The sequence below is a fragment of the Lutjanus erythropterus genome, chromosome 1 (assembly GCF_056507025.1).
Source record: "Lutjanus erythropterus isolate fLutEry1 chromosome 1, fLutEry1.hap2, whole genome shotgun sequence".
Lineage (NCBI taxonomy): Eukaryota > Metazoa > Chordata > Actinopteri > Lutjaniformes > Lutjanidae > Lutjanus > Lutjanus erythropterus.
Window position 1 is genome coordinate 49208143 of NC_139317.1, and position 26390 is coordinate 49234532.

Consider the following 26390-nt stretch of genomic DNA (forward strand, 5'->3'; position numbering starts at 1 on the left):
ATCTGGACACAGACTGACAACACACCGGCAGCACGGGCAGAGACACAGAGGCTGTCAGTGGGTCAGAGAGGACGAGAGGGCCCTGATGCCATGATGCAGTGATCCATTGTAACCAGCATATCTGTGTGTTTGAGAGAGAGCCAGAAATTTTGTCATTAATCCAAAGCAAACACTTTTTAACTGCACTGTGAAAAGTGTACTATAAAAATATGATGCGCTACCAAAGCTTTGAATATTTGCTTACTTCTGAAGCTTCAAAGCCTAAAATATGGTTTTGGAGACATCTCTAGTGAGACATTTAATCCATAGACTGTTTAATCACAACAATCTTCAAAATGTCTCTCAATGTGAAAGAGACTCAATGTTGACTGTGAAAATCGCCAATTCTAAAGGACGTGACAGCTAATTATTCATTTTGCCAGCCACAACTAAGATTAGCGGCTGTGCAATGTATCCATTAACCTGACAAAGCATTCTCTGTTGCCCTTAAACCTCCAGTGGCTTTTCTATTTGGACCTGGTGCTATTGAAGGTGAACAGCTCTGCAGTACAGCATGTGAAGAAATCCAAACCCTGACATGCCTGCTGTGCTTATTTAACATTGCTAAGCTCAGAATGGGTAATCACTGTTCAGGACAAGGGTTTAGCGAATGGTCAATTTTAAGTCCATCTCCTGTGACTGATGTTCACCAGCTCTTCCTGATGCTTGAGTTCTTTGCAGGTTTCAGTTTCTTGACCTCCCTGAGAACATGTTCAGCCTTCTCCAGCTTTTCCATAGCCTTGGCAAGCAGATCCTCAGGCGCGCCCTCCCCGTCACCTCCTCTGTGGGACTGGGACACTCTGCTCAGAAGCTCGCTTGTCTTTTCCATCTCCAGAGCCACTTCAGCCTCAAGTTTCATGACATCGTCACCAGAAGCCTCATCATTTCCATCTGGAGCTTTTGTATGCTGTCTCACCTGAACACAGACTGAAGAGTCAGACAGCAGATCTCCACTGGAGGCTGACCTGGCCTTGGTTGAAGGTTTGAGAGCAGGAGTAGGCTCTGAGCGCCGACAGGGAGATACCTTTGATCTAACCTGAGACTTGGTTGCAGACTGTCTTGGCCTTAAATCGACAGAGATCTGAACGTCATCTTCGCTGGCATCCAACACATCCAGACCAGCATGGCTTCCTCTCAATGCAGCTGTGGACGCTGCCAATGTGTCTTCACTCCCAGAACCTTCACTGTCATTGTCTGAGTGCTGACCGCTGTCTACAGATTTCTCCTCCTCCTTCTTTTTCTCCTCCACATGCAACTGATAGAGCAGTGGACTGAGGTTCTCAGTGGCTGGCTCATTCAGAGAGACAACTACTGAGGGGACACCACTGGCTGAGGTGTCTGAGGCTGTCTGCAGTAATGCAGTGGGGTCCTGTCCCTCAGTAGGATGTGTTATAGTTGTTTTGTCGTTTGTGTTTTGCTTGTCAGGCTGAACCAGTTCCTCATGCTTTCTCTCAGGGATTGTAAGAGGACTAGGGCTCTTTCTGGGTGGCGCTGTGGGTGCTTGTGACTCACTGTCAGATGACTTGCTTATGACCTCCTCTGATTCTTCTTCAGAAATCTGTACTTGTGCATTGGAACTCTCAGGTTCATCATCTCTGGCATTAGGTAAAGATTTTTTGGAATCTGACTGCTCTGCCTCATTTGTTTCCACTGCTTCTTTTATTTCTTTTGCTTCCTTTTTATGGTCTTCTTTCCCCTTCTTCTCATCAGTTGTGCCTTGTTCCTCTTGATCTGGCTCAACAGCCTGATGGGAGGGTTTCTTCTCTTTGGATGGAGGGGTAGGAGGGTGGGTATTTGGCCTGGACTGTGAGGCCTCTGTAAGGTTGCTCATGGAACTGCTTGAGCTGGGTTTGTTAGGAGGGGTAGGTGGTGGACCTGTCTTTTTCCTGGCATCAGGACTCCTTTCAGACATCTTCTCAGCTTTGCCCTTCTCTGTAGCTTCCTCAACAGATGAAACACAGGGTTTGGCTTCTTTAGATGGAGGCATAGGTGGCTTCAGGACCTTAAAAAAATCAAGTTTCATAGGGCACGTTATCTAAACAGAAAAACATGCAAGTATTTCTGCACTGTAATAAAAACAAGGTTTAATAGCATTATACAGACCTCTTTCATTAGGCCATCATCAGGTTCTTCCTCAGGTGTTGCACTGGGTTTAGCCTCTTTGGTTGGAGGCATCGGAGGTTTGATCACCTTTTTCTGGGGACTGACTTCTGGTTCAGTCTGAGCCTCCTTGTCAGTATTTGGCCCTGAATGTTTCTCTGTAGCTTCACTGGCATTGGATGGAAGTTTTGAGACTTGGTTAGTCTCTTTTGGGGCCTCAGTACCATCAACACTGGCATTATGGGTTCCATTAGGCATCAGGGCATTCTCAAGATCAAGATCCAAACGTAGGATACCATCAGATGACATACCAGCTACCTACAGAGCAAAAAAGATACAACACAGATAAGACATTTAATTCAGTTAAAAGCTAATATACCATAAACTGTCAAACAAAACATCTTATACAAACACAAAGGCTGGTTACAATACAGACTGAAAGGTAAAATTTCAACTTCACTGTAACATCATAATGTTCAACTCTCTATCAGTCCTCTGTACTCCTCTGTAAAAGTAATCTCTCAGTGAAGACAGCTTGTTTCTCACTGGAAATTATGCACAAAAAATTATAAAAAATACAGTGAGAACTTTGCCAAAAAATACACTTTTACACATACATTTTATTAAATACCTTTAAAGTTACAGGTCAATATAGTGATAAGTTCCATATTAAAGTTCTTCACAGTCTTTACTACAGAAATTATATTAGTCTGGACAGACATTGATGTAAACTGTAACGACTGGTTGGTGGAGACAAACAACGGTAATGCAGTAATTCCATTTTTTGACTTCTCTGTTTTATACAACCATCGACAGCTGACTTCTCACTCTTCTTAACTGGCTGCTGGGTACAAGTACAGAGTACAAGTGATGAGCTGCTTCAGTCTGAAATCTTATTTCAGCTCAGGACAACATATGTGTATCCAGGACAACTTATTCACTCATTCATACCTGCGTGATTATGTGTGATTATTTTTAGAAACCCATCCAGATGTAAGAAGAACAAAAAAACTTTACACAGAGCTGAGAATCAAATCAAGGCCAACTTCCTGTAGTGCCTGTAACACACACAGATGAATGGAGTCTTACATTCACACACACAAACCTCTTTCATGTGTATCCTGGTCGGTGGACGTCGGTTACGGTTCCCTTTGGGCCTTGTTCGGGTAACATGCTCTAAATTACTGCTGTCATCAATCCTCACCTGTGAAAACATTAAGCTTGTTCATTCACTTTTCCACTAAATCCATTTGAGTCTTTTACTAACTTAATATGTATAACATACTTAAAGGCATAGTTCATCCCAAAAGGAAATTTCAGTCATTATCTACTCACCCTTGTGCTGATTGAAAGTCAGGTTTAGTTTTCCATAAAACAATGCTGAAGTTTCACACGAAACACAGCATTGCAGAATCTCCCAAATAATGGGAGTGAATGGTGACCAGTTTTAAAATGAAGCAAAAAAACAAAAAATATATATATATGTAAAAGGTCTCCATACTGCTCATCTAGCATAATAATAAATAATTTTAGCCAACTTGGCATGTTGGGGATTTAGGAGACTTGAATTACACCAGATCAGCAGTGTGGAGGCATTTTTCTATTGTTTTTTACCTTTGAAAACTGGTCACCATTCACTTTCATTGTTTGGGAGATTCTGCAATGCTGTGTTCCTGTGAAACTTCAGCAGCGTTTAGTGGACTAAAAAACTAAACCCAACCTTCAATCGGTGTGAGGACGCGTAGATAACAGCTGGATTTGCCTTTCTCGATGAACTATGCCTTTACCATAAAAACTATGAGGTGAGGATGTCACTGACTGACATAAAGAGACATGTGATTGATTCTGTGTTGGGATTACACAGATGCTTACCTCATCAAAGACTTTGTTCTTTGCTCGATTGATGCCATCACTCAGAGCTTTAATCCAAGCCTCCTTCTCCTCAGCTGTCTGAACTTGGAACTTCACATCATGGACCTGTCAGTCAAATGAAGCAAAGAAATGACTCATGTCAAATGATAATACATAACAGTTATTTTAAGAATAAAGTTGATGATCAAAGGTAAAACATACAGTAGTTAGAGAAATTACAATATGGTATTTTTTTTCAAATCCAACGTGTTTGTCTTTTACATTAGAAAAATTAAATATCTTAAATTGTTTCTTTTAGGATACACTTTGAGTACAGACAATTTTCTGTAAGATCTGAGGCCAAAACTGAAATTAGAGTGGAGCAAATAAAGTTTATTTATGGGCCATTACAAGGACACATCATCAGGGGAAAACATCTTCAGCTGAGCATCATTATACAGATGTAGAGAGTGTATTACCAAAAAAAATCTCTCTTGTTGTTTGGCCAACATTAATTAGCTACAATCATACTAAAAGATGCACTGAGTGATTCTGGAAGAATAGTTGACTGTTGAGTTTTATTCTTAGGTCATTAAATACCAACCGTTTTGGAATAAGACAGAACAATCAACTATCTTACCAACCTGTGATTGGAACAAAGTCTCATGCTAGAAACTAGATTTTTTAAAATCCTGAAAACAGAGCCAAGAGGAAAAACATAAGTCTAGTTTTCTCTCAGACCATGTTAAAGTGACCACTTTCATGAGTAAATCATAGTATGAGACATAAAAGCCTTACAAAAGACACCCAATACATATAAAACACGAACATATATTTACTGTTGGGAATTCTTTTTTCTCTTTCTTTTCAAATGGGTTATATAGTATTACTTAACTACTTCCTCCTTTTTCTTTCTTGTTCGTTTGTTTTGCTTTTTTGTGTTTATTGTTGTCTCTGTCTGCTGGTGAGTCATGTCTGTTTTAGTCATTGTAAGTGCTTTAGTAATTAAATAAATAAATGAAAAAAATCCTCTCTGACACTCAGTTTAAGTCTTAAATTTAACCTGAACATTTCTGAGCATCTTAAATACATGAGTATAACTTAAAAGTATTTTTAACTAAGCAGCCACAGGTTGTTGGTTGTCAGACACATTCTGCTGCTGTGCTGCTATAAGAAAATCTTTTTTGTGTGTGTTTTTGGCATCATTCAGCCATGCAGAGCCAGAGCTGAAGAGGGTTACCCTGGAGAAACCAAGAGGCAGCCAAGAAGCTGTTCACATCCTGGTCAGATCCACTCAATTCATTCACACTGAGCAGCCACAAGAGAGCAGAAACCTACCCTAAAACACTTTCAGAAACTCTGAATTTTAAAAAGCCAATTGTTTTACAATGCTGAATAATATTATTTCAACTTGCTCAACATTTTTAGTGGCATTCCCTTTTTCACTTCTCTCATTCAAAAATAAAACAGACAACGGATACCAAAACAACTGGTTTGGCCTTAGCTTCCACAGGGCTGTCAATAAAAATAATGTGTAGTTGTAATCATAGTAATATGTGAAAGAAACTGTCACTGTACACATTCACATACACCCACTAAAACAAAATTTGACAGGCAGGCATTGGCCTTCTTCTCCCCTGCTTTGGCAGCACTGCCGCATACTATCTTGGCACATTACCACCACCTGTAGATCAGTGGTATAATGTGACACCACTGGCAACCATTGGAACCTGTGTGTAAAATATGTTCCCTTAAGTTTCTTGTCTGACAAGATTACTGAATTTTTTTTTTGCATCTTACTTTTACACTCTCAATGTCCATTACAATTTAATGTTGATATCTACAGACCTACAGTATGGGCAGACAGAGCTCAAGCTGAGGAAGATGTTGAGAACTGCTGTTTGACTCACCCCTGAGACTGTGCACTGCACACATACTCAGGGAGAAAGTAACACACATGCACAAGTGAGCAATACTGCAATGCTGCATGTTTGCGAAATAGTATGTACAACTGTATACCTCTTTCTCGCTCTCTCTCATTCAACCCAGACCCCCACCCTGCCCACCCCACACACACACACAACACTAATACAATGAATGGTTCACATTGTCATATGCGCATACAGACCCCTCTCCCTCCCCCGTTCTTCCCTCCCTGTCATGGCGGCCATTCAAGTTGGCAGGATGATCTCCACTTAAGTCATCGCTGTCTTTCTAACTGCCTGTCTGCTGTTTGCTGCCTAACAGATGGGTTTTTAGAGTGTTTTCTGAGAGTATCTGTGGATTTTGTGGGTTTGTCAACCTAACCTTAACCAGTAACCCCTTTAACATTGTACACTGTCATTTAATGTAATTAAAAATATTAATGGAGATGATCCTCTGATGGGATCACACATGGCAGCTGGTCACTAGGGTGTTGCCCCACCTCTCCCCACATCCTAGAACAGGGGTCCCCAAATGGCGGACCGCGGTCCGAGTCCGGACCCACACGCCGTCCTATACGGACCCAGACCTATAACCAATAAATTATTAATAGATTTTAAATTTTGACGGGACGCTTCTATTTTAACTGGCGCAACTTTTCTAGTCTTTCCGGCGCTGGTTTAGCTGATCAGGAAACACACAGACCAACTGCAGAGAAGCTGCCTGCTGTGATGTAAAAAATACTCACATTCTTTATTTAGGTATTTTTACATTGTGGTATTAGTGTTTTTACTTAATTACAATTTAAAAATTGTGCATGTTATTGTTTCCTTTTTTGAAAAATCAACATTTTTATTGCTGTTGTTGTACTTTAATGGTATTCTTATTGTTATTTTTTGATGACTAAATACAGACCTGCAAACTCATAAGAGGAGAAAGAGGTGGCATGTTAGTAAACCAGTTCCCTGTCCTCTGGGGGTCTGGGAGCGTCTGTCCTGCTCCAGAAGAAAAATGTTGTGATATTATAACATGTTAACAAAATATTCTGGTGACTGTTTCAGTTAAAAGAGTGAGTTCACTCTTCTGTTTGTGGTTTCTGCAGACATTACTACCTTTACTTCTACCTTTGTACTTGGAAAAAAAAAGTAAAAAGTAAAGTGAAAACAGTAAAAGTAAATCTACATTAAAAGTAAAGTTACTTTGCCGAGTATTTTTACTTTAGCAATTTATAGTTGTTCATTTAATAGACCTGTCTTAGCTTCTCTTTTGTATATTTCCATTGTTCTTAAATAAAGCAAAAGTAATGTAATAGAAAAAAATGCAGAACACGCAATATTTGTTCTCTGATTACTCGATTAATCGGCAGAATAAACAATAGATTATACTTAAATTTTACTGGTTCGGCCCACTCAAGAAAGTTAGACATTATGATATTCCGGACCTTTGCTTTAGGAAATTTTCTCTAACTGGACCTCTTTGAATTTTAACTGAATACCCCTGTCCTAGAACTTCAGTGAATAAGACTTACTTAGAAATGTTTACTCTGTATTTTCTTTTACATGGGCAAGGATAAAATTGTGTCATAAGTGAGTAAAATGTACAAGCTGCAACAAAATGTGTTGTTAAAAATGTTTTACTTATAAGGAGTTGTACGCACAGTTTGTTCCTCTCAATACAAGAGAAGGAGCTTGGTTGGGTGCACATTGCCTGCACACAGCATGATATACACACAGTCAACGTCTGCGTGACAGCAGAGAGCTACATCTGACAGTTAATACAGCAGAGTGAGATGTGTTGATAGTTGGAGGAGTTTAGAGTACCAGCTGCCAGAAAACATAAAATTCAGAGAAGTAACTATAAATCAGGTGTTCTGAAAGGAGAACATTAGAAGAGAAGCTTGGAGTTAAAAAACCTGGACCTGAAGAGACCAACATCATAAAGCAACAACAATCAGAGGAAGATGATAAACTCTCTGTGGAGAACATAGTGGCAGTGGAACTCAGGCCCCTTTACTTCAGTTAAAAACGCTAAAACCACACTGAGTAAAAGTATGTGAGTATTATCAGCTATTATCAGTATGAAAAGTAAAAGTAACCACTATGCAGTAAAATGCTCCCTGTCAGTAACTAGTAACTGTACCTGTCAGGCAAATGTAGTGGAGTAAAAAATTAAGTAGAACTATGAATAAGAATAAAATGGATGTAATTAGAAATTCTACACAAGTACAGTACTCAAGTAAATGTACTTAGTTACATTGCCCCACTGGAGACGATAGAAGCTGAATGCATGGTGTTGGTCTTTTACAAACTTTTGAATAGTGCTGTTTTGTGTAGAAAAGTAGTCAACACACCCTAAAGTAGGTACTTTATATAAACCTGTCAAAGACATTTAACCACAGAGTCACCGAGATATTTACATCTCAGGGAGAATTTATGGCCAAAAAGTCAATTTTGTGTCACAAGATGGCAGTTTTCACATTTCAAATGTAATGCCATATTTTTTATTTATTTATTCTTACATTTTATTTTCCAACCTATCTAAGGTTTTAGTGTGTCCATAATGTTCTACTATTTTCTAAAAATTTGTGTTATCAGATTTATTTCACACTTATGGAAGTCCTTTCTAAATATAATATTGTAGGAGCCATGAATGAATTTAAAGGGATTTTCAATGTGTGTGATGGTTTAAATATTGGTGTTTGTTGTTGTTTAGGTTTTGTGTGATGAGGGAATATGTAGGTCACATGGATATGAGCGGGGATGTTTTTTCATTTAGCTCAGCAAATAAAAATAAAGGCTTTTCCATATATAAAAATATACTGGTATAATATCTTAACATGTTTCCCTCATATAGCCCCCAAAGACAAAAATTACTAAATTTTTACATGAGAACTTGATGGGCACATTGGTCGGATCTAGTGTTGACACTACAATTTCTAATCTTGATACAATACCTTAAAAAATATTGTTATTCCATACCATTTTCAATACCACAGGGAAAACAGACTCAGCATTGAGGGCATAAAATGTTACAGAGTTTTATTAAAAGATAAATAAAACAAGGCCAGTGTTTCCCCTAGCTTTTTTGTATTGGGAGGGGGGGTGCCTGGGCTGGAATGAGTGCAGGACCCTCTCATCAAAGGAACCCCTTACCATGATTACAGAGCATTTGGACCTGAATAAACAGTTAACACTGATTTGTGTTCACATTTTTTTTATTTTAGCAATGAAACACTTTTTATTCATTCATTCATTCATTTATTTATTTATGCATCTATCCATGAGGCGCAGCGTTATGGGTGAGCGTTATGGCCTAACGGGCCTGGGCCCACCCACTTCTACAACTGGCCCACCTTAAATGACTGGGAGAACATTTATTTTCTGAACTTTTATTTTTAATTATTAAAATCAGTGTTTTAATACACCCTTAAGACAAAAAAGTTTCCATTTGACAAAAAAACAAAATTTATTCAGCTATTATCACATGTGAGGTCTGGACCAATCACAATGGGGCATAATTCGTCACACCAGATATGTTATGCTTGCGCATACATGTCACAATATAGTGGTTGTTCAGCAGAAGAGATGACCGGTGTACTGAGGAAGAGCCCTTTCTCAATATGCATTCTTCTCTGTACTTGTGTTCTTCTGTACTTGAGAAACGTCATCAGTTCCAAGTACTGTTCCGATTCAAAAGTCCACATCTTGCCAAGTACAGTCAAATACCCGGATGTGTTCTTGCCCCGCCCATTTTATCGAGGATGTATCGGGTGGTGACTTGTGTGGACTTGAGGCAGCCACGTATTCCAGAATGCATTTCGTAGCAACAATGGCAGAGGAGAAGACCCACAACTTTAAGTTACAAGTGTCAAAATACTACTGTTTTAGTATCACGGAATGTAATTTTAAGATTATTTTATGCAAGAATGTAGACATTAAAACTTAAAATGTGTGGTCGATTCATCATGATAGTGCGTAGTTTAAAATTTGCTCCGAAGTGTTCAGAGATGTGTTGTCCTGCTAACGGGACAGCCAGCATACCTCGCCAGCTAGCAAGATGACTGGGCTGTTAGCATTCATGTTACCCCGCTAAAAAGAGCCTTATCCCGGCATGACCTTTTGAAATTGGCTGCTGGCTCTGATATCTCTGTAGTAGTAAAACAAGATATAATTCGTTTTCTGCACATTTCAACCAAAAGATACAGGGTTGTGTTTTATATCATATTTTGTTTTATTTCAAATATACATTAATGGTGAAAATAACTGGAAGTGGGTAAGCTGAGACGAGCTGAGATGGTGACATCATCAAGTACGCTACTGTCCCAATAGCAGAATGATCGTCCTGTATCCTCCTGTCCTCGAGAGACTGTACTCTCAAGACGAACTTGCTAAGTCCGAACTGCCAAGTCCATAAGTCTGAACTTGGCGTACTTGGTATTGAGAAACAGCTCTTATCATTGTCTTATTTCATACCTGCAGATGCATTTTTCATCAAAACTAGAACGTCTATAAAATGTAGACAATACAGGTGATAAAGCTGAATATTGCTGCCTGACTTGATTGTCTTCAAATTACCTTCACAGCACAGATAGTTAAGTTTAGAATGAACAGCGAATCGCACCGCGCTCTCTCTCCTGTTAAAAGTCATTGTAGCTCACCCATTATTCTGGTCGCTTCGTTTCTCCCTCTCCTTACAATCAATTTAAAGAGTAATCCAGCCAGATCAAATGAAAATGCATGAAAATGAATAAAATGACAGTTTTCTTAATGAATTGATATACTGATCTACTTGATCCATAGTGAAAACATAGATAAGGAGATATCCTGTGCCATTTGAAATAAATATAAACTGCAGACTGAAACTGTTTAAAAGATTTTAAAAGTGTCATAATCAGCTGGAAGTGCTCGTCACCATCCACAGTATGATACCAGTGATTTTTGTTAAAGTGAGATTACCAGTTGGAAACGGTGTTAACTTTTGCAATTAAAAGGCCCAACCGAAGTTACCGTGGCCCACCCAAAATTAAAATCTTGGCGCCATGCCATCCATCCATCCATCCATCCATCCATCCTGTGATATTCAGAGGAATATTGAGTGCATTGAATGTTTTACAGTCAAACTACGCCACCTGTTGGAAGTGCGGATACACTGTTAGTCAGTGAGACAGCGCACACCCCTGTCTAGATGAGGCTCCGTTAATAAAGCCATGTTGCTGTTCAGTACGTCGTGGTCCAACTGGTGCATAATTACACTACAGGAACATTACACATCCATCCATCCATCCATCTTCATTAATCAATTCACTCACCAAGTTCAGTCTTGTACAGCCATGCAGAGTATCTACAGTCTGACAGCCATGCTGGATCAAAGCCAGACTGACGGTGGTGACCCGTCTGCAGCTTTTTACTGTGTGCTTCAGTGGGAGGGCTGGATCATGTGTGTTTGGGTCTAGTCATGGCGACATTAACAGGGGGAGGAATTTTGCAGAGCCAGAGCTGAAGAGGGTTCCGCTTCTGCAATTGGTTGTCAGTACTGTCTTAAACAGCTTTCACATCTCCCATCTCCGAAAACGGCAATTTCAATTTCGCAGCGGGTCAGAGGAGCGAGGATGGGAGGAGGAGATGAGGATTAGGTGGGAGAGGAGAAGTAGGAGGAGCACGAGCAGCCGCGTATCTGCTCCTCCACCTGGCTCAGGTGGGCCAGCGGAACCAGGAAGCTTCGTGGCTGGACTGGATCTGTTCGCCTCCCCTCTCTATTCCACCATCTCTCTCCCCGCTCCTCAGCCAGCAGAGTTAATGATGCTGGCGCACCTCCCTCTTAAAAGTTCATGAGAGCTGACTTTCTGATTGGTTTACTGCATGTTCGGCCTAAACTCGCCTGTGAATTAATGAGGGCACTTGGGCACATCTGATAGGTGTATCCCACTTTGCTCTGGCGGCGCAAAGGGCAAGGCAAGGCGAAATATCACTCCCGCCCCTGACACAAGATGGCAAAGGTGGATTTGAACACGCCTTGAATAAATTAAATCCATTGCGCCTCGCGCAAGATAGGGCCCAAAGTGTTGAGTTGAATTGTTTTAGTTCCTACATTCCCTGAAGGCAACGTGATAGGGGAAGGTCCCTAGCCTTTTTGTTAAGCTGTCTGTCATGATTCCACACCCTTCTCAGTTGATGCCACGCCCCCCACGCGAAATCCGGGCCAAATTCTGAAACTGAAAAGAAAAGCTCTGAAACTAAAAAAGAATGATCTGAAACTGAAAAAAAAAAATTGAAACAGTACTTTAGATTTGAATCTAAAAAAAATAGGATCTCAAATATTGAAATATATGAAAGCGAAAAATGAAAATAAATAATTTATTCAAAAGAATTACCAGAGTGAATCATAATTATATTTAACCTGAAAAATGTTTTGTACACTTTTTTTTACTTTGAATACATTGATGTATTTTTCAGAATTCAAGATCAAAACTTGAATTTTCAGTTTCAAATTTTATTTTTTCAAGTACAAAACTTTTGGCCCCAATATAGTTCCATAGGTACCCGCCTCGCCACGTACGGCTCATTTAAACACGCCAATATTTTTGCTTGGCGGAGCGAAGTTGGGGAACCTCCATTTACAATTTTTGTTTCTTTGTTGTTGTTTTTTACCGTAATGGTCGGAAACTCTCTCTCCTCCGCTCTCTGAGTGTGGGTGGGTGTGTTTGTACCGGTTCATGGGTGTGTGCTGTGAGAGAGGAGCGAGGGGGGGAGACCCGCCCGTCACAGAGGAGAAGAGAAATGCATTGTAATAAATGTAATGAAACGATAGCAACGCATTCGACTCTGAAATCTGAAATCAAATTATTTGATTAAAAAAAACACCTGTTATAGGCCCTTTTGATTAAAATAAAAATTAAATAATGGAATTTTTTTTTAAAAATCTACAACTTCAATTTCTGGGTGGGGGTCCTGTTGGCAGGGCGGGGGTGTCTGTTGGTGGGGGCGGGGCGCCCTCCCAAATAAACTATAAGGGAAACACTGAAGGCTATAACATGACAGCAGGTATAGACAAATCCAGCAATCACTTTGTGGGTTCTTCTTGCGGCAGTACTGGAGTACCGATACTGCACAAAATGAGTATTGAAAGCATTTCCAATATCAAGTATCTACATTTTCTTGATATCTTGATATTTTTGATAAGTTTCATGACTGCAACTTTCACAGCTGCAATGCTATCATTTCAAAAAATCTATTGACAGATAGACATAGAGACATATAAACACCTGACAAGATACTGACAACTGAACCTGTGGTAAAAATAAATGCTAAAGCTGCATTCATTGACTTTGAGCCACTTGGCTGCGACAGAAACAAGCTGTAAATACAACACCAACATATCACCTTTTAAGCTGTTATGGTGAATGTGTTAGAAAACATGTCTTTTCACACACTCAGCAGACATGAAACAACATTAGTATTCATTTGGAATCATGTTTCTGTTCCCTAATGAATGCAAGTCTAATATTCACTCTTCCTCTTAGCTATGGTTTGGTCTCCAAAAACTACTGAAAAAAATAGTTGCCTTTAGCTGCTAAAATGCTTCACTGTGTTCACCAGCAAGTCTCTAAAGTGTCTGTCAGAGTGTTTTGCTAAAACCCGTGTGGTCAAACCAGGGCTGAGCAATCAACATATCAATATTATATAGATGTAGATATAGATATCTTGATAGATTCTGGATATAGTTATGGCATGATATGGCTGTTTTTTAAGGTTGAACAGTAAAGTGATGGAATTTTCTGAACTTACCAGACTGTTATCACTATTCTATTATTTGATTTTACCCAATTAGTCATAATACTCAGTAATCATCAAAAAAATCTCTCTAGATTAATAGGTAGTACTAGGTAATACTGTCACAATATCAAGGTAAAGAATACTGTGATTTTTACTCATTTTATCACCTTGGCCAGTTCCACCCCTTGGATTATATAACATGCTGTCAGTCACAACCTAAATGATCAGTAATCATTCATTTTGCTAACTTCAAGCTTTAAAGTATTAAAGAGCTGAATGAATGAATGAAGGATCTCTCCACAGACTTGTTAAAAAACCACATGACTAAAATTCCTCACTTCCAATTAATTTTTTTAGAAATCTGATTTTGTACACATCCTATTACTTTTTTGTGATCAAGTTTAAAAAAAAAATCATTTTGGAGGTAACAATTTACTAGAAAATGTCATAATGATTTGAATTTAAATAACTCATCTATTCAATCAGAAAATCCCATAAACCTTCTGTACACTGCTTTCAATTCACATATGGTTATGAAATAAACCAACAATAATTAAGTGCAAATAAACAGTACATAAAACTCTATACTCAGGATAAGACCCAAAAATAACAACATTGGTGTTTCAGTGTGTTTAAACAGAATTCAAATCACTTATTACAAAAGCAGGAAAAAGAAGAAAACAAATATAAAATAAAATCATGAAATAAAATTTTAAACCTTCATTTCAACTTCCATTGGTCATAAAGTTTACTTTGCACACTTTGCACCCCAACCCTCCCCACCACCACTCCCACATGGGTACTGTAATTAAGTACATTTACTCAAGTACTGAGCTTAAGTAGGATTTCAAATTTCAGCCATTTTATGCTTATTTACAGTTCTACTCAACTTTTTGCTTCACTACATTTGCCTGACAGGTACAGTTACTAGTTACTGACAGGGAGCATTTTACTGCACAGTGGTTACTTTTACTTTTCATACTGATAACGGCTGATAACACTCACATACGCTACCTGACCAAAAAGAAAAGTTACAGCCTTTAATATTTTGTTGGAGCTTTGATTAAAGCACTCACAATGGCATCCTTTCAATAAGCTTTTGCAATGTCACATTTATTTCCGTCTAGAGCTGCATTAAGTTTTCACCAAGATCTTGTATTGATGATGGGAGAGTCAGACCGCTGTGTTAAGTCTTCTTCAGCACATCCCAAAGATTCTCAATGGGGTTAAAGTTTGGTCTCTGTGATGGCCAATCCATGTGTGAAAATGATGTCTCATGTTCCCTGAACGTCTCTGAACCTCGACCTGAGCAACTGAAGCAACCCCAGATCATAACACTGCCCCCACAGGCTTGTATGGTAGGCACTAGGCATGATGGGAGCATTACTTCATCTGCCTCTCTTCTTACCCTGATGCCCCCATCACTGTGGAACAGGGTAAATCTGGACTCATCAGACCACATGGCCTTTTTCAATTGCTCCACAGTCCAATCTTTATGTTCCCTAGCAAACTGAAGCATTTTTTTCTGATAAGCCTCACTGATAAATGGTTTTCTTAAGGCTACACAGCTGTTTAGTCCCAATCCCTTGAGTTTTCTTCATATTGTGAGTGTGGAAATGCTCTTACTTTCACTATTAAACATAGCCGTGAGTTCTACTGTTGATTTTTTACAACCTGATTTCACCAAACGTTTAAGCATTAATAATAATATAAATAAATAAAAATATAAATAAAAATATATAATATAATAATAATAGCAATAATTTGACCCTTCTGAAACAGAGTAACATCTTTTCCATGACCACAGGATATGTCTTCTGACATGGTTGTTTAAAAAATGAGAAGCTTGTCACTGCATCAGTTAGGGTTCAATAGCTTGTTGACAGCTGAAACATATTAATCACTGCAGTAATTATCTAACAGAAGGCTCTGACCTATTTGCTTAGTTAAATCCAGGTGGTGACTATCTTTTTGGCCAGGTAGTGTACTTCTACTCCAATAGGGTTTTGACTGCAAGACCTTTACTTGTAGAGGAGTATTTTCACATTGAGATTTTGTGTTTTTACTGAAGTAAAGGATGTGAATAGTTTATCCAGCACAGTTCAACTGTCTGAAAATCACCTGGTCCCAGTGTGAGGCTGAGTTCCACTGTCACTATGTTCTCCACAGAGTTTATCATCTTCCTCTGATTGATAATGACTTCACTGAATTTTATGTTTCAATTCTAGCAGCTGGTGCTCTAAACTCCTCCAACTATCAACACATCTCACTCTGCTGTATTTACTGTCAGATGCAAAAGGAGCCAACAGCTCTCTGCTGCCACCCAGACGTTGACTGTGTGTATATCATGCTGTGTGCAGGCAACGTGCACCCAACCAAGCTCCTTCTCTTGTATTGAGAGGATCAAACTGTGCGTACAACTCCTCATAATTGTGTAACGGTAGTGGATGGACACAGGCAATCATTCACAGTTTCTTGTTCAGATTTTCTCAAAATGTGTGAGACCTTTGGATGGAAACCTAGCTATAGTTTTACTGTGGAAAATAACTAATAGCCTTAACCCAAACTGAACCCCAAAAAAAGCCTTAACCCAAAAAAAATAGTTTACTGCTAATTCACAGAGTTAGAAATAATTCAGACTGGCATCTTAATTGAAAAAAGTGTTATGATGTAATGCATGTAATTTAGCACTAATTCATTGTAAGGATGCATCACAAAACATGATTAATTTCTTCTCATTTTTGCCCACAAACTAATATTATTTGATACTTTTCTCAGCTATATGGTTCTGGTAAAATGCTGCACATTTTACCATCATTTGGTCACACCTCCCATGAATAATAACCTGCTTGATTTAGATCGTCTGCACACTATTAGTATCTTGCTTGCCCCGTTTGCTCTCATCCTTCATTTGAAGAAAATTTCTAGAAATTATACAACCATACTATTAAAAAATATTGGTATTTCCACCCAAGGCATCTCTCAGCTCACCTTATTTCCAGACTTAGGTGACCGAATCAGTATCAGTCTGTGCTTCTTCTTGAAGGGGCTCTTTAATTCATGACATTTATCATAGTTTTCCAGGTCAAGCCTTTCTAAGCAGTTCTGTAGGTCCTGCAACACAAAATACAAGTATTTGCATTTGTATTTGTCATTCCTATTAACATAAAGCTGACATAGTTTAGCTTGTTATTAATGAGACGAAAACCAACAAACTACAAATGAGTGCTGTATTGTCGTAATAGCCACATAGCTGCTATGACTGTGTTATCCATATCTTGAGAACTATGTGATTTTATGACAAGAGAACAAAAAATGGCTTACAAAAGTTACATGGTGTAAATTAGTGAGTGTTGCATCAGTAGGAAGACATCATTTGTAGCAGTAAAGTACCTCATTTTCATACACCACAATCTCTGTTTTCTCCACATGGATGTAGCGGTCCTTATAGCTTGCCAGCAATCTGCCAGGGGCCTTCTTCACCCAGCCAGCTTTACCCAGGAGCTTTGGCTTTTTACACTGGGCTGGGTCCTCTTTTGCACCCTACAATGATACAGAGGAAGGAAGTGTACTAGCAGAGTGTGCACAGTTATCACTTTCAGTTTGTCGTTACTTGTTGTCACTACACAGTATAGCTGTACTAGAAAAGGACTGAGGTGTGAGCTTGATAGTCAACTACACATATGACATATTATAAGTCTCAAACACATTTTTATAAAAGGTGTCTGTCTGTTGCAGATTTATGTGCATCACACATTGGCTGTATTAAGAAGGTTATTTTATACCCATAGCACATAGACAAATGACAGACAGTTACAAGGTTCAGTGGCCTGGTTGTGCCAGTTGACTGGTTAAACCCGTTAACCCATTAAGATTAGAACTTTCCATAACGATCGCAAGGGTAGCTAGCTTTTCACATTTGGTCCTTGCAAATATATTGGCTCAAGTTGGTTTCTAACATTAACACATGTCCATGCTAGTGTAAATGTAAGCCTTGTATTCAGCCAAGCAAAAGCAAAACTCCAAATGCTTGAGTACATGGATAAGCATAAGTAGAAATGGATTGTGCTGGACAGGGGTTTGAGAAGTTGATCGACAAATACAGCTACATTCACTTATGTTAGTTGCCGATGTAAAGAGCTAACTTTGCTAGTGTCAAATCCTACTTTTATGGGGGAATGGTTTGAGAAGTTTGTATAGATGTTTCCTTTTTTTCTTTTCAGTACAATTTAAGTCTTTTGTAACTGATATGAGCTTTAAAGGTGTTCTTTGCATCTCCCTTCATTCCCAAAATACACTTTATTGTGTGGATATGTATCATGTACTGGTAGAACACAGTAGCAGTGTGTACCACTTTCATTATGACTGTAAAGTGTTTCAGTTCCTTTATATTTTGCTCGGATTCACTATTACTCACACTATGTGGATGTGTTTTGTGTTGCCTAGCAGCAGGCAATGTCATGTTCAGTTTGTGCATTGATACTGCCCTTTGACATGCTATCACTTATCATGTATCTGTGTATATAGGGACAAAAACAAAAAATGTGTACACAAAGTAAATCATCCAAAATCCTGTCCAAAGCAGTTAGAATCTGATGTAAGAAGAGATGTGTCAGAGGTACTGCCTGTTTTCAGGAAACAGGGCAGAAATGAAAAAGTCTGTTAAGTCAGAGACACTGATCTTAACAGGCCTTTGTCCAGGTTCCTTAACACCTAACCATTTTTGCAATTACGTGACACTGTGAGCAAGACTTCAGCATAACCTCAATCCAAGGCACACAAGCACACAACTTTGACTGGGTCGCTCAAAGACTTTGTAGGAAATATCAACAGGGCCAGTATTTCAAACCTTTTGGATCAGAATTATCCAGATTTTGTAGTCCCTTTTTTGCTATCTGAGATCAAACTGGTTTTGGAGATTTTGTCCTGGATTTTTAAATAATTTTCAGACAAGATCATTCTGATCCAGAATTTGGATTTGTAGTCATTGGATCGGCCTTCATCTGTCGGTCAAAGTAACATTTCATGAACACAGATGAGACAATATAGCGTGATGCATCATTATTATTAATTAAATGTCTTGCTGAATAAAAAAAATGTCGAACACATAGGTCTAACTGTTTTTTCAGCATACTGACCAAAAGACCTTCAGTAAAATAATGCTTCACTAGAGTGAGGAACCTTGCATCATTTAGTAATGTTATCAAGCATGATGCAGGTGAGAATTATGTTACACATTGCAATTTTGGAGGAAGAAATGTGTTGTTGTTTTTGTAACAACATATTTTTACACAACAACAGCAGAGTTTTTTGGTGTTCTAATTGAAAATATTGTTTTATTTGTCAATTGTTTAATGAGGAACAGATATTGTTCTGGCATGATCTGTGTTACTCCGATATGCAAGACTATATGTGACTGAGTGTGTGTTGTCTGCAGTTTGTCTGGGAGGCCACTATGCTACAACAACCTAAAGAATACCATGAGGAATGTGTATTCTGTGTATACAGGATTACTGCACATGGTGTCTGCAGTTGTCTGTTAGGGAGAATATTCAGCCCTTAAGTTACTTTCACATTTTGATTTTGGATCTGAATTATTCCAACACAAAAGTGAATTTTAGTACTTATCTGTTGTAAAGAGGCCCATTTAAATATTTTACAGCATATTCAGCATAAAAAATATTCAGGTTGGATACAGTGATTAAAGTGGACTCCAAATGGATGCTTAACTTCCAAGAATCTGGATACCCAACAGTGGTCATGAAACTTGCAAAAAACACGTAAAGCTGTATCTAGAATCAATGTGCGGATTTGGCTGTTCTGTACCAAAAGCAGTACCCTTGAAATGATACCAAAATTAATGGAGAGCCTCATTCAGTATCTTTTTTCAAAGGTTCTTCTTTATGAAGAACACTTGTAGTGATTGGCTGTGAGAAAAAACATATGAACAGTCTTTTTTTTCTAGATTTGGTTTTACCAAAAGCATTGAATGCAGGTGTGGTTTCTATACTACTTGGTACTGGGTTATTTCAAGTGATGCCTTAACTCTTTCCCTGCCAATGATGAGATATCTTGTTATCTCAAGACTTCCCTTCCATTGGTGAAAAATTCTGTCAATTGCTGAATTCACTGCCAGGTGGTGGGGGACACTGTGATGGATCATATGACAAAAAAATTGTCATTTGAAGAAGAGAACCACCAGAAATGAACAGCAGAAGTAGATGATGTTATGTAGCCTGAAAACATAGGCGCTCAGCTGCAGATCTGTGGGACAGAAAGCACAGCGACCTGGCCAAAGAGCTGGACACAGAGTGGGGCTGGTCATGCTGCAGTCCCCTGTTTAAAGATGTCTCTTTAACAAAAATACTGTTTTCTCTGAAAAAAAGTGGATTTTACAACCAACCAGCATTCAAGTGCTTATGAAAAAAGAATGAATGAAGCTAGAACAAAACATTTTTTGTTTCTCACACTAGAAGTTCTTTCTTTTGATATATTCCATGTTAACATTTTCATAGAACTGAATATTCTGTGGGTATTGAAAAATCAGTTTGTAAAAAATGCTGGCACTGGCTGGCAAATTAAAAAAAAAAAAAACGCTGGTGGGGAAAGAGTTAAAGGTATTGAGTACTAATACCCAGTTCTAGTCACTAGCTAGCTATTTCACTATCATGATAGACTTTTCAGCTCTATTGGCCAGGCCTAATTCCTGCCATATGCTGTCAATAAGTCTGTGTAAATCTTACAAAACAGACCTTTTCACACCTTCTCCTTTATCAGCCAGACAGAGAGAGAAAAGGGCAAAAATACAAAGTTACTTGGTAAAACTGCCTTAAAATAGACTGATAGTGCAACTATATGATAGGGGTGGTGAAAAAAAAACGATTATTAATTAATTGCAATTATGTAATGGACGAGTATGAATCGATATATTACATTTTCAAAAATCGATTATTTTTTGCATTATTTTATTTTGCAAAAATGTTATCCTGCAGTCAACGGAAGTTGAATGTCACGCGAGCGTGCCCAGTTCCAATCCACAAGTGCGTGCACCGGCCAGAACGAGTGACCCGTACGAGCAGGTGTGTGAAATGGACGAGGATCAACCAGCAACGAGCAACCAACTAGGGCTGCAACAGATCACAGTTGATCCGTGTCCCGTACGGATCGCCCTCTACGGTTTGGCATGCATGTGATCCGCAGACCACATGTGAGCATCATAGTTTTACTGTCACTGTTACTTTTGTATAAGTTATATTACCCGAAATCTCCATGCAGAGTTGCAGTGAAGACAGGACAGATGCTGCTGTGTGCAGCGCATCTCTGTGATAAGATAAGATAAGATAAGATAAGATAAGATAAGATAAGATATTCCTTTATTAGTCCCACAGTGGGGAAATTTCCAGTGTTACAGCAGCAAAGTGGATAGCAAAAATAGTAAAATCAACAACAAGAGACAATAAATAGCAGCAAGCAATATAAACAGGGAGATATAACTGGGAAATATATAACATAGGAAATGGTAACATCAAATATACATTATTTACAAATTTACACCATGGCACAGAGGGATTATAGATATTGCACACTGAGTTAGGAATTTACGTACAGATATTGCACACTGGATGATAACACACCTGGTTGGAGTATTGATATTGCTGTGATATTGCTTTGCTATCACCAAAGAAACAGATCATAAAACTGTGATGTTCATTGAAACTTTGGTGATATCAGCTGTCTTAACTTCTACACAGCTCCTCTCTGCTCACCGGTGCAGCTCTGTCTCGCCCCAGTGTGTCTGCTGATTGATCATGACTTCTAACCAATCAGATGTGCTGCTGTAGGCGGGACATTGAGCCAGACTACAGAGCATAGTTGTGTATTATACTGTACAGTGTATAATGATCTAATACATGTATAGTATATACATAGTACAGCACTGTATAAGTTTGAAGTTTTTAATATTATTACCATTATCATTACTATTACCATTATTATTACATTACATAACTATGGTGATAATTACAGACAGACAAAGATCAAAGACAAGTGCATTTTTAAAATAATTTAACCCTAATCCCACCACTTTTTTCTTTTTTGCACTACACAGGAAGTGCTTTGAGTTGTTACTCAGTAAAAGAGTTAAGTAATTCAGCGACTGACTGTTTTTTTTTAATGGTCCAATAACTTTGTGGTGTATTTTGGGTTACTGTTGTCAAATGGAAAATCAATAATCGCTAATCGAGAATCGTTAATAATCGAAAATCGGTTGGTAATCGAATTGGGACCTCAATAATCGTAATCAAATCGGATCGGGAAATCAGACAGATTAACCACCCCTACTATATGACATCATTTAGCTTTTTAGTCATTTTCTGTGGTGAGGAAAACAAAGCACACAGCCTCAGAATGGCCTCTGACATGGGTAAACAAGGAAAGAATTGATGAGGCTAGGTGCAGCCCTGACCAAACCCTCCCAACTGAGCAGCAATGAGAGGTTTCCTTTACACAGGGTGAAGCAGACAATTATTGCCCTGCACTGCGATATCACGTAGTAGGTTAAGGGGTTCCAATTTTGGATTTACACAGGAAGTCTGCTCTGCACTGAAACAGAGGCCTAACCAAAACCCCAATATTTTAACTGTCCTATCTGCGGTGTTGTGGTGAACACTGAAACAGATCTACTGTCGTGCAGATTAAAATAATATGCAGAGACAGATAGTAATGCAGTTTTAAATTATAATATGCTACAGCTGAGGTAGCTCATGCAAGTCGGGTCTTAAAAGAGGAAGAGAAAATAGAGTGCAGGGTTTTAGGGAAGAGGCACACCTTAGTAGACATGTGTTTTTGATTAAGTCAGGGAGCATCTGGCATTCATTGATTTTCACACTGACCTGCCCAGCTTGAACTCATCACTGGCCAGTCAGTGATGTGTACCACTTCTGCCGGACAAAAGCTACACAAAAAGGCCATAAAAGCTGAAATGATGAACAAAAAAGTACTGAAGTACTGATACTGAATTTCTAGTCGTTGGTGCAGCCAAATGCGCTGCAACTAATAACAGGCATGTTCCACACACATCTGTGGGGCTGAGAAAATTGTTCACACCCTATTATCAGAAAAACATACAGGCTTACTTACTGCTTAGTGCTGCATTGTTATCTGTAAGTAAGTCAGACAATGTATGCATTCTCAAGCCAGAGAACATGCTATACATTGAAACTTTGTTGCTTACTTGTATCTTTAAATTGTGACAATCCGGCTTTAGTTCTGTTGATCACACCACAAACCACAGGTAGACCAAAGAGCTCTATTGTACTTGTGAACAAGGGGATAAAGGCCCTGACATTAATGTAAACTTTGTTCTTTATTTTACTGTCATATGGCATATTGACAGTATGGAAGGCATTATAGTTACCCACTAGAGACAACTAGTAAAGACAATGCTTGCTTTCACTTATTGTGAAAATGGAGAACATACTTCTATCTCTTTAACTTAAAGCAAATTGTACTGAATTTATAGGTTAAGAATGACCACTTCAATCTTTGGACTCTACTTGACCCATAGAACTCATTAAAAAAGTATAAAACAGTTCACATCAGAGACCAATAAGAAACCTCATCTGATCATGGTGCAATATTGTAGCAGTTGTGTTTCTCAGTTTTTTTTTCAAGGATTGATTACTCATTCAGAGAGGAAATCTATTTTTATAACACTACCATGTATGAACATTTATGCACATATAACACCCACGCACTTCCTATTAATATATAAAATCTCACTTCTCACAAAACGCAAATGGTGTCACATTTGCTACAAACACTCAATTTAAATGTAAGTCAAATGTAGATAATGCAAACATAACTACACTAACAACACTAAATAGTCCATCATATCAGTAATGAAAAATTCTAGTTTCCATGAGTTTCTAGTTTCCATTTTTTTCACTATTATTCTTCTTATTCTTATTCTTATTATTATTATTATTATTATTATTATTATTATTATCGTTGCCAATTCAAATTCCCAGCATGTATTGCCCCTGTCACTGTCAGAAGGGGTAGAATTCTGTCACTGTCAGAAGTCAGAAGGGTAGGTCAGATCTATAGCTAATTCAAAATGTTTTGTTGTTGCAATTGGGAGCAAACTATGGCAACATACTTGTTGAATTCACCCAAAATTGACCCTCAATCTAAAGTGAATTAATTTATGCAGATTGAGTTTAGAGCTATTTTGGTAATTGCTTAATTGTTTCAGTCAGTTTTCAAATAGAATATTTGCTGACTTCTCAAATGTTGGTTTGGCTGCTTACTTTCATCATATATGAAAGTAAAAGATATTTTTGTTTTTTGACAGTTGGTTGGATAAAACAGGCAGTTTAATGTCATCACTTCAGGATCTGGGAAGTTGTGATTGGTGTTTGGGTATCTTTTGATGTTTCAAAGTTGATTAATAAACCGATTAATAGAGAAAACAATTAGCAGATTAATTAATAATCAGAAAAAGTATCAATTACAGCCCTAATTGTGTTATTACTTTAGATAGATCCTTAGCTTGGAGCCACGTTCACGTGCACATGCACACTGTCTGAACTGGGTATGTGTGGTGTGACAGTGTGCAAACGGCATGTCAGGACAGACAAGCAGCATGGAGGCATTTTATGTTTGTTTTTTTTTCCAGTTGTGTTTTTTACATTCAAAAAATGGTCACCATTCATGGACTAAAAAAATAAACCCAGTGAGTAGACAATGGCTGAAGTTTCATTTTTGGGTGACCTATCCCTTTAAAATACTTTCTACTAACAGACACTTTGGAGTCATAGTTATGGACACAGGCCCTGTACTGTGTGTACTGAGGTTTCAACCAGAATTTCATGTCCGTCTAAGCTGTGGCAATGCTCCAACTGTCAGTTACCTTAAATAAGTCCTCCCACATTGCAGCTCTATGTTTATGTATGACACCGATGCACAGAGACGGATCCTGATAACAGGATGACAGAAAGCAGTATTTCACTATTTTTATTTAAAGGAGCAATTTATTACAATTGTCCCATAATTGTACCATACGTGGTAATAATAACTTAAATAGGCTAAAATGAGTTGTTTCTCCCCGCCGCCTCCACCCCAGACTCCACTCAAATTGAGGACCTGTTTATAACTTGGCCAGTTGACTGTCAATGCAATGTCAAGCCTGTTACCCTAACAATAAAAACCCACTGCTATGAAAATACACCCTCTGGAGTTGGAGTTCAGTGATTGCCTGCCAAACTCCATACTGCTGAATTTAACCATTTTAAACATCTACTCCTTCTACAATATTAATGATTTCTTACAGCTCATAAACAGGCAATGGAAAAACAGTAACACAAGTTATGGCACCCCATGTGTAGAATTGTTGTCAGAGAAGTGACTATTTCAACCATGGCATGTTTCCCTAAACTCTGATCACATTCTATGATGTTTTTGTTAATTATGCAGTTAATATATTACAGATTTCTCCTTTAATCCCAAATGAATCCCTTGTGCAGTAAGAAGAAATGTGCACAAGGTCTGTTTCCTCATCTTTCCATTTTTGGAGAAACAACAACAGAAATTCAAAAACACACGCATTCACTATTGAGGACTCTTTTTCATAAAGACATTTTCCCATAAATTGTCAGTGGTGCCCCAGTAAGACGATGTGCACACACATATCCATTGTGTAGCAGAGGCCTGCCTGGCAGGACAATTAGGAGAGAGGGTTAATTGTTTTCTGCCTCACACATAATGTGGCAGTCTGTTTCCTCTTTGCTGAATGAGTCAGGCAGACACGTCATTCTATGCACTCTAGGTCAGTGTGATGGCGATAAAAGGGTGACTCACAGGGCTGAGACAAGTGATGATCATGGATGGGCCACAGTGGTTTTGGGGGTGAAAAGTAAAGAAGATAAGGCAGAATGTGAAGTAGAGAAGAGGTGAGCAGGAAATGACAAGTAAAAAATAAAACATAAATAAAGCTCATATGATCACACTTTCCAGTCATAAACATGAAGCACTAGTTTTAGTTCAGCTCAGTTCAGTTCAGTACAGGACAGTGGGGCTGGGCAGTATGACAAAATGTTCAAATCACGGTTTTATTAAAACTCATATCGGTTTCATGGTATTTTTATTTTTATTTTTTTGTTACTTTTATTGCAATAAATTCATGTTACATTTACAACTACAGTCCATTCAGTATTTGCGCATTATTGCAATATATATATATATTTTTTCATACACCCAATGAAACAAAATTGTTTTCATCTTCATTCTTATATTTCTATACATACATTCATACTCACATACATAAAGACAAGACACAAAAGAGAAAAAAACAAAAAACAGAAAGAAAAAAAACCGAAAAAAAACCTACTTTTCCACATAACTGTTCACAGTACCAGTATCATGCCTGTCTTATTCACTGAATTTATTATTTACTTAGTTTAATTCATTGATGTCCTCATCCACTTAAACCATTGTTGTTTATGTTCGGTGTCTTCGTTCCTAATTCTGTAAGTTATCCTCTCCATTTCAGAGATATCCCTTATGGTTAATATCCATCTCTTTACTGATGGACTTACAGGCTTTAACCACATCCTGGTGATATGTTTCATAGCTGCTGTCCTCATTATTCTGTAAATCAAAGTATGATTGCCTTCGCATGGCAGGGATGACTATACGATTAACCGT

General features: G+C 38.3%; 1 protein-coding gene across 1 annotated transcript in view; it reads right to left on the minus strand.

The window, feature by feature from the left end:
- Window positions 1–200: 200 nt before the first annotated feature.
- The window catches only part of plekho2 (pleckstrin homology domain containing, family O member 2), a 30762-nt gene continuing 4572 nt past the window's right edge, over window positions 201–26390 (minus strand). The window contains exons 2-7 of the mRNA XM_084722954.1: window positions 17079–17228; window positions 16677–16799; window positions 4012–4116; window positions 3245–3343; window positions 2143–2457; window positions 201–2041 (exon numbers count right to left, since the gene is read on the minus strand). Coding sequence (XP_084579080.1) covers window positions 686–2041; window positions 2143–2457; window positions 3245–3343; window positions 4012–4116; window positions 16677–16799; window positions 17079–17228 — 2148 coding nt within the window. The 3' untranslated portion in view covers window positions 201–685. The remainder of the gene's footprint in view (window positions 2042–2142; window positions 2458–3244; window positions 3344–4011; window positions 4117–16676; window positions 16800–17078; window positions 17229–26390) is intronic.